Below are 12,703 nucleotides of genomic sequence, written 5' to 3' on the forward strand. Positions count from 1 at the left end.
GAGAGAGAGAGAGAGAGAGGGAGGGAGGAGAGATGGAGGGGGAAGAGAGGGAAAGAGGGGAGAGAAGGAGCGGGTTGAGTGAGAGAGAAGGAGAGGGTTGAGGGAGAGAGAGAGGGGGGAGGGAGAGAGAGAGGGGGCAGGGAGAGAGAGAGGAGGGAGAGAGGGAGGGGGAGGGAGAGAGAGAGGGAGAGAGAGAGGGGGAGGGAGAGAGAGAGGGGGGAGGGAGGGAGAGAGAGAGAGAGGGGGGAGGGAGAGAAAGGGTATTAGTCAGTGTACATTGTTTTCATTCTGGGGTTTTTAATGGGCCAGCTGTAAACAGGCATTCTTAAAGCTTTGATATGAGATGGCGTGGGTGGTGTGTTTGATATGAGATGGCGTGGGTGGTGTGTTTGATATGAGATGGCGTGGGTGGTGTGTTTGATATGGATGGCATGGGTGGTATGAGATGGCGTGTTTGATATGAGATGGCGTGGGTGGCGTGTTTGATATGAGATGGCGTGGGTGGCGTGTTTGATATGAGATGGCGTGGGTGGCGTGTTTGATATGAGATGGCGTGGGTGGCGTGTTTGATATGAGATGGCGTGGGTGGCGTGTTTGACATGAGATGGCGTGGGTGGTGTGTTTGACATGAGATGGCGTGGGTGGTGTGTTTGATATGGATTGAATGGGTAGTTCATGTGAACGGACCTCCTTAAAGGCATCCAGGAGGTCTCCAACAGCCTCCTTCTTGTTCAGATCCTTCATCTTCCTCTTTTTCTTTGGCACAGAAACAGCAGCTACAAGCAGAACACCACCAACACAGTCAGACTAAACCTCTATGGATTGACACTCAATCCCAATCCCTAGTCCAACCCTAGCACCCAAACTCCACCTAGACTATCAGAAATCAAGGTGGAGCGGTTACCACATTGCCACCTATCCAACTTTTTATTTGTATGGCTTTCTGTTGGAGCTGTGATCACTCCAAGTAGCCACTGTTCTGGGTCCTCAGCGTAGACATAACCCGGTAACTCTCTGCCCCTCACGACACAGGCTCGACACACACAGTCGGACTGCAACGCCTCAAGGGGCAGATCCTGTTTAATCTTCACCAAGTGCCAAGCGGTAGGGTTAGGAATTAAAATAGAGAAAGACAACGTGGTTGAATGAGACAGACAGACAGATGGATCCAGATAGAGAAAAAGACAGACAGAAGGAGACTGTTTCAAAGAAGTAGAGAGAGAAAATGCAAGTCAGACTGATACTGACCTTGCATAGAACTCTCCCCGGCTGGGGTGGTGCTCTGTGGTGGTGGAGAGTCCATCTCGTCTTCCAAACGGGGAGCAGTTACAACTGTAGTAGTAGCAGTCTCAGCTAGGACAGGCGTCGCCTGGGCACCGGGGGCGGGCGTCGCCTTGACAACGGGGGCGGGCGTCACCTTGACAACGGGGGCGGGCATTGCTGTGACTGCAACAGGCGTCGGTTTAGGCATGGGTGCCTCGCTCTGTAACTGGGCCACCTCAGGCTCAGCGATGGGGCTGACGTCACACTCCGACAACTCCGCACACATCTTCTCAGGGTCCTGGGGGCTGGGGAGCGGCAGGCCATTGGGCAGCCTGAGCTCCTCTGGCTGGGCGATGGGAGACTCCAGGGGGGGTTCTGCTGCCTGGGGGGTGGGCATGTTGATGGACAGGGCTGCTGGCTCCTCCTCCTTGGCTGGGGTTGGCTGGATGGCAGAGATACCATTAGTGCTGCTGCTAGGGGTGGTCACTGGAGCAAGGGAAGGCTCAGGTTTGGATGATGTAGTCCCCTCCTGCCTAGCCTCTGCCACCTCTTTAATCTCCTCTTTCTCCTTCACTTCCTCCCGCTCCTCCTTGGCAGCTGAGGGATGCTCCTCAGCTGCAGGAGTGGGGCGGGGTTCAGGCAGGGGTGCAGGGTAAGCGGGCACTTCAGGGGCAGATGGGGCTGGAACAGCGGCTGGGACTGGAGCGTCCATCATGTCTGCAATGGGACAAGTTGAGGGTTGGGGGGTAGTAGGGACAGTAGTGTGGAGGGTGGTAGTTACCGACGGGGGTGAGGGTAGGTCCTGGGATAAGGAAGGGGATTTACTGTTTGTGTCTGGGAGTTTGACCTCTGTTGGGGCAGGGGAAGGCTTGACCAGTTCAGGGGTTTTAGACGGGGCTGGGGGGCCAGTTATGAGAGTGGCTGCAGGTTTCCCTCGGTCATCTGAGGAGGAAAGGAGATGCCACGAGGAAAAACCACTGGTTAAATTCACCTTAGAAAGGTAATGGTTAACAGACTCAAATGGACCATATTACCATACTAATGTTCAAATTGACCCTCATGTCTGTTGATCTTTTTATAATTACCCACTTATTATCAATTCAACATTAAATGGTAAAAATACACAGGTCCTTTCCAAAGGAGCATTTTGTCTATGTGATTCAGTCAAATTCACAACAAATTACTTCTATGTACTGAAGGTGAACCAATGAGCGACGGCCAGCTACGTCCTTCAAGATGACCTGACCCCTCGGCCAACTCACCTGGTCTGACCACGACAGGTGTCACGTTCTCCCAGTCTGCCTGGGCAATGGCTGGGCCCTCTGATCCAGATATAGACGACTAAGGGACCGAATACAACACACAGACATTAAGTAACTGGAGTGGACACAACCATATGACAGCCTTATGAAAACCTTGTGACAGGTTAGATACAATGCCCAATATGAAAACAAAATGTCTGCACATCCAATAACCGGAGGGTATGGTAGCTAAAAGTGTGTAATGGGATGATGGTTGGTGACGAGGGTATGGTAGCTCACCTCTGAAGAGTCGTCGCTCACCTGTGGGGGTGTGGGTGTGGTGCCACTGCGGGTGCCCCCTGACATAATCTCCTCAGTGATGTCTTTACCACCCTGGTTAGGGTCTCGTATTATGATCTATAGAGAGGACACAAGACAACAGTGAGGGATACAAGAAGAAACATTTAGAGAATGCAGGAGAGCCTTCGAGAAAAACTTGTTACTCGCTCTCGTTTCATTCCCTTTCTAAAGGAGGGAGAGCAAAAAAGAGAGAACGAACGAGAGTAAAGGAGAGAGGGAGGGTGAGGAGAAAGCTGAAGAGAATAGCTGTCACAACTTAACTGCTTCCTATGATGCTAGGCCCTGTTTCCAACTCTGCCAAGTCTTCTGTGTTGTACTGTAGGGCTGTGGCCTAGCAGCGTCTTCTCAATCAGCAGAGCTACATTTCTCACACTCACACAAGAAACACCAGCCCCACAAAGCTATGCAGCCTGACAAATACAGATTTGTAGACAGATTGCTGCCTTGTTAAAGCTAATTCTTCCCCAACAAAATATGACTACGGACATACTCAACTTTAGTCAAATAAATTCCAGTGCAAGCCAGACATTATTTTTGCTCTCTCCATATGAACTCAAACTATACCTAGAAAATCAGCCAGATTTGCTGTTATTGAAACTGAAAAACGGATTACTCATTTACAAGGTGTGCCCTTACACAGAGCCACATGTTTTCTATCACAAACTCTCCTCGCTCTCTTTCTGTCTGTCACACACTCTAAGAGTTGTCAGCAACAGGCATGAGCCAGCACATTCCCCCGCTGGTAGAGTCGTTTACCTGACGCGGACAGGCTCCAGAGCCCTTAGCAGGCCTCTCTCATCCTGGGGCCGGAGTTGAGCTGTCGGCCTGCAGGCCTCTCCCAGCAAGTAGGCTGCTTTTGCAACCGTGGTTGGGATAGCGCACGTAGCCTACTCCCTCAACAACTCGCAGAGCCAGCAGGGCAGAGCCTTGTTCCCAGCTCTCACACACACACACACACGTAGAGGGAGAGACAAAAGACAAAAAGAGAGCGAGCGACAGAGAAGCCAGAGTGACTGGCCTTGTGGAGCTGCAGCACTGGAATGCAAGCGCCCCCGCCCACTGAGCACCGAACTACAGACAGTCAAAGGGGGCCAAATAGAGGGGGAAAGAGGGAGGAGCAACTCCAGAAAAAAAGGAGGAGAAAAAAAACTATTCAAAACTTTAACAAATGAGCTCCGGCTAGTGTAACCCCCCCTTATCTCTCTCTCAGCTGCTCTTCTGTCATTCTGTACTCACGCACTACAAAACATTTCAGCCTCTTCCTGGGGGAGAGGGGGGGTATGCCACAGAAGCAGCAGCAGAGAGGGAGCGAGAGAGAAGGGGAGGAGATAGGTCAGCCATTGTGCTTCTGGCTCAGAGGGGGAGGAGCCCGGCAGCCACGTGGAGCTGAGCTATGTGCTGACATGTCCTTAAACCCCCCTGGTCTACCCAGAGACCAGAGAGAGAGAGATTCATAAAGATCAGCGGAGAGAGAAAAAAAACAGGCCAATGCACTGCTTGAAGGCAGTGGGGAAAAAAGGAAAACATTTAGAAAATTAACACACAGCTACGACTAAACAGTCTGCTTAGCTTTGCTGAAAAACAACAGCTTTACACTTCATACTCTTTTGCCAGCATGCTGGCAGACATTATTGAAATCATAGAGAAAGACAATGTGACGCTCAGACACAGACTGTCTGAATCACAACTGACTCGCTGTCTGCTGCTGCAGCACTTCCTCCCCTGCCACCCCGGTCTACCATCCCCCTACTAATAAATTACATTTTATATTTCACCTTTATTTAACCAGGTAGGCCAGTTGAGAACAAGTTCTCATTTACAACTGCGACCTGGCCAAGATAAAGCAAAGCAGTGCGACAAAAACAACACAGTTACAAACAAACGTACAGTCAATAACACAATAGAAAAATCTATGTACAGTGTGTGCAAATGTAGAAGAGTAGGGAGGTAGGCAATAAATAGCCCATTGAGGCGAAATAATTACAATTTACATTAACACTGGAGTGATAGATATGCAGATGATGATGTGCAAGCACATTTACATTTAAGTCATTTAGCAGACGCTCTTATCCAGAGCGACTTACAAATTACAGCTTATGACATCCAGTGGAACAGCCACTTTACAATAGTGCATCTAAATCTTTTAAGGGGGGGGGGGGGGGGGGGTGAGAAGGATTACTTTATCCTATCCTAGGTATTCCTTAAAGAGGTGGGGTTTCAGGTGTCTCCGGAAGGTGGTGATTGACTCCGCTGTCCTGGCGTCGTGAGGGAGTTTGTTCCACCATTGGGGGGCCAGAGCAGCGAACAGTTTTGACTGGGCTGAGCGGGAACTGTACTTCCTCAGTGGTAGGGAGGCGAGCAGGCCAGAGGTGGATGAACGCAGTGCCCTTGTTTGGGTGTAGGGCCTGATCAGAGCCTGGAGGTACTGAGGTGCCGTTCCCCTCACAGCTCCGTAGGCAAGCACCATGGTCTTGTAGCGGATGCGAGCTTCAACTGGAAGCCAGTGGAGAGAGCGGAGGAGCGGGGTGACGTGAGAGAACTTGGGAAGGTTGAACACCAGACGGGCTGCGGCGTTCTGGATGAGTTGTAGGGGTTTAATGGCACAGGCAGGGAGCCCAGCCAACAGCGAGTTGCAGTAATCCAGACGGGAGATGACAAGTGCCTGGATTAGGACCTGCGCCGCTTCCTGTGTGAGGCAGGGTCGTACTCTGCGGATGTTGTAGAGCATGAACCTACAGGAACGGGCCACCGCCTTGATGTTAGTTGAGAACGACAGGGTGTTGTCCAGGATCACGCCAAGGTTCTTAGCGCTCTGGGAGGAGGACACAATGGAGTTGTCAACCGTGATGGCGAGATCATGGAACGGGCAGTCCTTCCCCGGGAGGAAGAGCAGCTCCGTCTTGCCGAGGTTCAGCTTGAGGTGGTGATCCGTCATCCACACTGATATGTCTGCCAGACATGCAGAGATGCGATTCGCCACCTGGTCATCAGAAGGGGGAAAGGAGAAGATTAGTTGTGTGTCGTCTGCATAGCAATGATAGGAGAGACCATGTGAGGTTATGACAGAGCCAAGTGACTTGGTGTATAGCGAGAATAGGAGAGGGCCTAGAACAGAGCCCTGGGGGACACCAGTGGTGAGAGCACGTGGTGAGGAGACAGATTCTCGCCACGCCACCTGGTAGGAGCGACCTGTCAGGTAGGACGCAATCCAAGCGTGGGCCGCGCCGGAGATGCCCAACTCGGAGAGGGTGGAGAGGAGGATCTGATGGTTCACAGTATCGAAGGCAGCCGATAGGTCTAGAAGGATGAGAGCAGAGGAGAGAGAGTTAGCTTTAGCAGTGCGGAGCGCCTCCGTGATACAGAGAAGAGCAGTCTCAGTTGAATGACTAGTCTTGAAACCTGACTGATTTGGATCAAGAAGGTCATTCTGAGAGAGATAGCGGGAGAGCTGGCCAAGGACGGCACGTTCAAGAGTTTTGGAGAGAAAAGAAAGAAGGGATACTGGTCTGTAGTTGTTGACATCGGAGGGATCGAGTGTAGGTTTTTTCAGAAGGGGTGCAACTCTCGCTCTCTTGAAGACGGAAGGGACGTAGCCAGCGGTCAGGGATGAGTTGATGAGCGAGATGAGGTAAGGGAGAAGGTCTCCGGAAATGGTCTGGAGAAGAGAGGAGGGGATAGGGTCAAGCGGGCAGGTTGTTGGGCGGCCGGCCGTCACAAGACGCGAGATTTCATCTGGAGAGAGAGGGGAGAAAGAGGTCAGAGCACAGGGTAGGGCAGTGTGAGCAGAACCAGCGGTGTCGTTTGACTTAGCAAACGAGGATCGGATGTCGTCGACCTTCTTTTCAAAATGGTTGACGAAGTCATCTGCAGAGAGGGAGGAGGGAAGGGGGAGGGGGAGGAGGATTCAGGAGGGAGGAGAAGGTGGCAAAGAGCTTCCTAGGGTTAGAGGCAGATGCTTGGAATTTAGAGTGGTAGAAAGTGGCTTTAGCAGCAGAGACAGAAGAGGAAAATGTAGAGAGGAGGGAGTGAAAGGATGCCAGGTCCGCAGGGAGGCGAGTTTTCCTCCATTTCCGCTCGGCTGTCCGGAGCCCTGTTCTGTGAGCTCGCAATGAGTCGTCGAGCCACGGAGCGGGAGGGGAGGACCGAGCCGGCCTGGAGGATAGGGGACATAGAGAATCAAAGGATGCAGAAAGGGAGGAGAGGAGGGTTGAGGAGGCAGAATCAGGAGATAGGTTGGAGAAGGTTTGAGCAGAGGGAAGAGATGATAGGATGGAAGAGGAGAGGGTAGCGGGGGAGAGAGAGCGAAGGTTGGGACGGCGCGATACCATCCGAGTAGGGGCAGTGTGGGAAGTGTTGGATGAGAGCGAGAGGGAAAAGGATACAAGGTAGTGGTCGGAGACTTGGAGGGGAGTTGCAATGAGGTTAGTGGAAGAACAGCATCTAGTAAAGATGAGGTCGAGCGTATTGCCTGCCTTGTGAGTAGGGGGGGAAGGTGAGAGGGTGAGGTCAAAAGAGGAGAGGAGTGGAAAGAAAGAGGCAGAGAGGAATGAGTCAAAGGTAGACGTGGGGAGGTTAAAGTCGCCCAGAACTGTGAGAGGTGAGCCGTCCTCAGGAAAGGAGCTTATCAAGGCATCAAGCTCATTGATGAACTCTCCGAGGGAACCTGGAGGGCGATAAATGATAAGGATGTTAAGCTTGAAAGGGCTGGTAACTGTGACAGCATGGAATTCAAAGGAGGCGATAGACAGATGGGTAAGGGGAGAAAGAGAGAATGACCACTTGGGAGAGATGAGGATCCCGGTGCCACCACCCCGCTGACCAGAAGCTCTCGGGGTGTGCGAGAACACGTGGGCGGACGAAGAGAGAGCAGTAGGAGTAGCAGTGTTATCTGTGGTGATCCATGTTTCCGTCAGTGCCAAGAAGTCGAGGGACTGGAGGGAGGCATAGGCTGAGATGAACTCTGCCTTGTTGGCCGCAGATCGGCAGTTCCAGAGGCTACCGGAGACCTGGAACTCCACGTGGGTCGTGCGTGCTGGGACCACCAGATTAGGGTGGCCGCGGCCACGCGGTGTGGAGCGTTTGTATGGTCTGTGCAGAGAGGAGAGAACAGGGATAGACAGACACATAGTTGACAGGCTACAGAAGAGACTAAGCTAATGCAAAGGAGATTGGAATGACAAGTGGACTACGCGTCTCGAATGTTCAGAAAGTTATTGACTAGAATGATTAAGATGATTAAGATGATACAGTACTGCTGAAGTAGGCTAGCTGGCAGTGGCTGCGTTGTTGACTTTGTAGGCTAGCTGGCAGTGGCTGCGTTGTTGACACTACACTAATCAAGTCGTTCCGTTGAGTAGTAGAGTAGAGATACTGGGGTGCAAAAGAGCAAGAGGGTAAGTAATAATATGGGGATGAGGTAGTTGGGTGTGCTATTTACAGATTGGCTAAGTACAGGTACAGTGGTCGTTAAGCTGCTCTGACAGCTGATGCTTAAAGTAATAGAGGGAGAGATAAGATTCCAGCTTCAGTGATTCTTGCAATTCGCTCCAGTCATTGGTAGCAGAGAACTGGAAGGAAAGGCGGCCAAAGAGGTGCTGGCTTTGGGGATGACCAGTGAAATATACCTGCTGGAGCGCATGCTACGGGTGGGTGTTGCTATGGTGACCAGTGTGCTGAGATAAGGCGGGGCTTTACCTAGCAAAGACTTATATAGATGACCCGGAGCCAGTGGGTTTGGCGACAAATATGTAGTGAGGGCCAGCCAACGAGAGCATACAGGTCGCAGTGGTGGGTAGTATATGGGGCTTTGGTTACAAAACGGATGGCACTGTGATAGACTGCATCCAGTTTGCTGAGTAGAGTGTTGGAGGCTATTTTGTAAATGACGTCGCCGAGGTCAAGGATCGGTAGGAAAGTCAGTTTTACTAGGGTATGTTTGGCAGCATGAGTGAAGGAAGCTTTGTTTGCGAATTAAGAAGCCGATTCTAGATTTAATTTAGGATTTTACAGTTTACAGTCTAACCAGACACCTAGGTATTTGTAGTTGTCCACATATTCTAAGTCAGAACCATCCAGAGTAGTGATGCTAGTCGGGCGGGAGGGTGCGGGCAGCAATCGGTTCAAGAGCATGTACTTAGTTTTACTAGCATTTAAAAGCAGTTGGAGGCCACGGAAGGAGTGTTGTATGGCGTTGAAGCTCATTTGGAGGTTTGTTAGCACAGTGTCCAAAGAAGGGCCAGATGTTCCAAATAGACCAAGACAGTCGTGAAGAGGGCACGACAAAGCCTATTCCCCCTCAGGAAACTAAAAAGATTTGGCATGGGTCCTGAGATCCTGAAAAGGTTCTACAGCTGCAAGAACGAGAGCATTCTGACTGGTTGCATCACTGCCTGGTAGAGCAATTGCTCGGCCTCCGACCGCAAGGCACTAGAGGGTAGAGCGTACGGCCCAGTACATCACTGGGGTTAAGCTGCCTGCCATCCAGGACCTCTACACCAGGCAGTGTCAAAGGAAGGCCCTAAAAATGTTCAAATAGCCCAGCCACCCCAGTCATAGACTGTTCACTCTACTACCGCATGGCAAGCGGTACCGGAGTGCCTAGTCTAGGACAAAAAGGCTTATCAACAGTTTTTACCCCCTAGCCATAAGACTCCTGAACCAGGTAATCAAATTGTTACCCGGACTATTTGCATTGTGTGCCGCCCCCCCCCCCCAACCTCTCTTTTACGCTGCTGCTACTTTCTGTTTATCATATAAGCATAGTCACTTTAACTATACATTCATGTACATATGTACATACTACCTCAATTGGCCCGACCAACCAGTGCTCCCGCACATTGGCTAACCGGGCTATCTGCATTGTGTCCCGCCACCCGCCAACCCCTCTTTACTCGACTTCTACTCTCTGTTCATCATATATGCAGTCACTTTAACCATATTTACATGTAAATACTACCTCAATCAGCCTGATTAACTGGTGTCTGTATGTAGCCCTGCTACTTTTATAGCCTCGCTACTGTTTTTCACTGTCTTTTTTCTGTTGTTTTTATTTATTTACATACCTATTGTTCACCTAATACCTTTTTTGCACTATTGGTAAGTAAGCATTTCACTGTAAGGTCTACCTACACCTGTTGTATTCGGCGCATGTGACAAATAAACTTTGATTTGATGTCTACAGAATGGTGTCGTCTGCGTAGAGGTGGATCAGAGAATCACCGGCAGCAAGAGCGACATCATTGATGTATACAGAGAAAAGAGTCTGCCCGAGAATTGAACCCTGTGCCACCCCCATAGAGACTGCCAGAGGTCCGGACAACAGGCCCTCCGATTTGACACACTGAACTGTCTGAGAAGTAGTTGGTGAACCAGGCGAGGCAGTCATTTGAGAAACCAAGGCTGTTGAGTCTGCCGATAAGAATACAGTGATTGACAGAGTCGAAAGCCTTGGCCAGGTCGATGGAGACGGCTGCACAGTACGGTCTTTTATCGATGGCGGTTATGATATCGTTTAGGACCTTGAGCGTGGCTGAAGTGCACCCATGACCAGCTCAGAAACCAGATTGCATAGTGGAGAAGGTACGACGGGATTCGAAATGGTCGGTGATCTGTTAGCTTGGCTTTCGAAGATTTTAGAAAGGCAGGGCAGGATATAGGTCTATAACAGTTTGGGTCTAGAGTGTCTCCCCCTTTGAAGATGGTGACCGCGGAAGATGACCGCGGCAGCTTTCCAATCTTTGGGGATCTCAGACGATACGAAGAGAGGTTGAATAGGCTAGTAATAGGGGCTGAAAGAATTTGAGGATAATTTTAGAAAGAGAGGTTCCAGATTGTCTAGTCCAGCTGATTTGTAGGGATCCAGATTTTGCAGCTCTTTCAGAACATCAGCTGTCTGGATTTGTGTGAAGGAGAAGCGGGGGGGGGGGGGGGGGGGGGGGGACTTGGGCAAGTTGCTGCAGGGGGTGCTGAGATGTTGGCCGGGGTAGGGGTAGCCAGGTGGAAAGCATGGCCAGCCGTAGAAAAATGCTTATTGAAACTATCAATTATCATACATTTATCGGTGGTGACAGTGTTTCCTATCCTCAGTGCAGTGGGCAGCTGGGAGGAGGTGCTCTTATTCTCCATGGACTTCAGTGTCCCAAAATTTTGGGGAATTAGTGCTACAGGATGCAAATTTATATTTTAAAAAGCTAGCCTTAGCTTTCCTAACTGAGTATATTGGTTCCCGACATCCCTGAAAAGTTACATATTGCGGGGGCTATTCGATGCTAATGCAGAACGCCACAGGATGTTTTTGTGCTGGTTAAGGACAGTCAAGTCTGGGGTGAAACCAAGGTCTATATCTGTTCTGAGTTCTACATTTTTGAACGGAGCATGCTTATTTAAGATGTTGAGGAAAGCACTTTTGAAGAGCAACCAGGCATCCTCTACTGACGGGATGAGGTCAATATCCTTCCAGGATACCCGGGCCAGGTCGATTAGAAAGGCCTGCTCACTGAAGTGATTTAGGGAGCGTTTGACAGTGATGGGGGTGTTCGTTTGACTGCGGACCCATTACGCACGCAGGCAATGAGGCAGTGATCGCTGAGATACTGGTTGAAGACAGCAGAGGTGTATTTAGAGGGCAAGTTGGTCAGGATGATATCTAAGAGGGCGCCCATGGTTACGGATTTAGGGTTGTACCTGGTAGGTTCCTTGATAATTTGTGTGAGATTGAGGGAATCTATCTTAGATTGTAGGATGGTCAGGGTGTTAAGAATGTCCTAGTTTATGCCACCTAACAGTACGAACTCTGAAGATAGATGGGGGGCGATCAATTCACATATGGTGTCCAGGGCACAGCTGGAGGCTGAAGGGGGTCTATAACAAGCAGCAACAGTGAGAGACTTGTTTCTAGAAAAGAGGATTTTTAAAAGTAGAAGCCCGTATTGTTTGGGCACAGACCTGGATAGTATGACAGATAGTGGGACTGGAAGCTCAGGGGGCCTCTCTTGAAGAACCTTCAGCAGCGTGGGATGAGGCCGCTTGGCTGGCCAAAGTCCACCCCAGCTACGACAGCATGCTCCCACTGCCAGTGATAAAGCAGCCAGGCCCATCGTACCATACAGAGCACAGGTACACTGGAGACTAGATCAGACTAGTCCACCGTACAGAGCACAGATACACTGGAGACTCAATATACACTGAGTGACAGAGTGACCAGGTGAAAGCTATGATCCCTTATTGATGTCACTTGTTAAATCCACTTCAATCAGTGTAGGTGAAGGGGAGGAGACAGGTTAAAGAATAATTTTTAAGCCTTGAGACTATCGAGACATGGATTGTTTGTGTGTGCCATTCGGATAAAAGATTTAAGTGCCTTTGAACGGGATATGATTGTAGGTGCCAGGCACAACGGTTTGTGTGTGTCAAGAACTGCAATGCTGATGGAGTTTTTCCACACAACAGTTTCCTGTGTGTATCAAGAATGGTCCACCACCCAAAGGACATGCATCCAACTTGACAACTGTGGGAAACATTGGAGTCAACAATGGGCCAGCATCCCTGTGAAATGCTTTTGACACCTTGTAGTCCATGCCCCGACAAATTGTAGGCTGTTGGGGGTAAAATTGGGGGCAACTCAATATTAGGAAGGTGTTCCTAATGTTTTGTACACTCAGTGTATGCCTGCTGCACAGAGACAAGAGAAAATTGCTGAAAACATGTTGGCTCACTATTTAAAAATAAGGGCAAGCTATATGATGAAAAATACCGGAGTTTTGGCAGATACAGCCGACTAGCGCTAGCTGACGCTACCTAGCAAATTTGTAAAAAATATATATGTTATACAAATTGATACT

At 50.1% G+C, this 12,703-nt stretch overlaps 1 protein-coding gene and 1 non-coding gene across 15 annotated transcripts in view; both read right to left on the reverse strand.

Annotated features, from left to right (window-relative positions):
• The window catches only part of LOC139548213 (eukaryotic translation initiation factor 4 gamma 1-like), a 79,998-nt gene that overhangs the window by 19,421 nt on the left and 47,874 nt on the right, over positions 1-12,703 (reverse strand). For 7 of the 14 annotated variants that reach the window (XM_071357730.1, XM_071357731.1, XM_071357737.1 and 4 more), the window contains 4 exons: positions 2,805-2,921; positions 2,526-2,604; positions 1,249-2,205; positions 688-776 (listed from right to left, as the gene is read on the reverse strand). In XM_071357730.1, coding sequence (XP_071213831.1) covers positions 688-776; positions 1,249-2,205; positions 2,526-2,604; positions 2,805-2,921 — 1,242 coding nt within the window. Of the gene's footprint in view, positions 1-687; positions 777-1,248; positions 2,206-2,525; positions 2,605-2,804; positions 2,922-3,125; positions 3,600-3,620; positions 3,883-12,703 lie in introns of those variants that run through there. The other 7 variants (XM_071357735.1, XM_071357734.1, XM_071357738.1 and 4 more) reach the window with 6 other exon arrangements.
• LOC139548668 (small nucleolar RNA SNORA17) lies at positions 943-1,074 on the reverse strand. The gene has a single exon (XR_011669756.1). It is a non-coding gene; the product is annotated as a small nucleolar RNA SNORA17 (small nucleolar RNA).

The sequence above is a fragment of the Salvelinus alpinus genome, chromosome 21, assembly GCF_045679555.1.
Source record: "Salvelinus alpinus chromosome 21, SLU_Salpinus.1, whole genome shotgun sequence".
Taxonomy (NCBI): domain Eukaryota; kingdom Metazoa; phylum Chordata; class Actinopteri; order Salmoniformes; family Salmonidae; genus Salvelinus; species Salvelinus alpinus.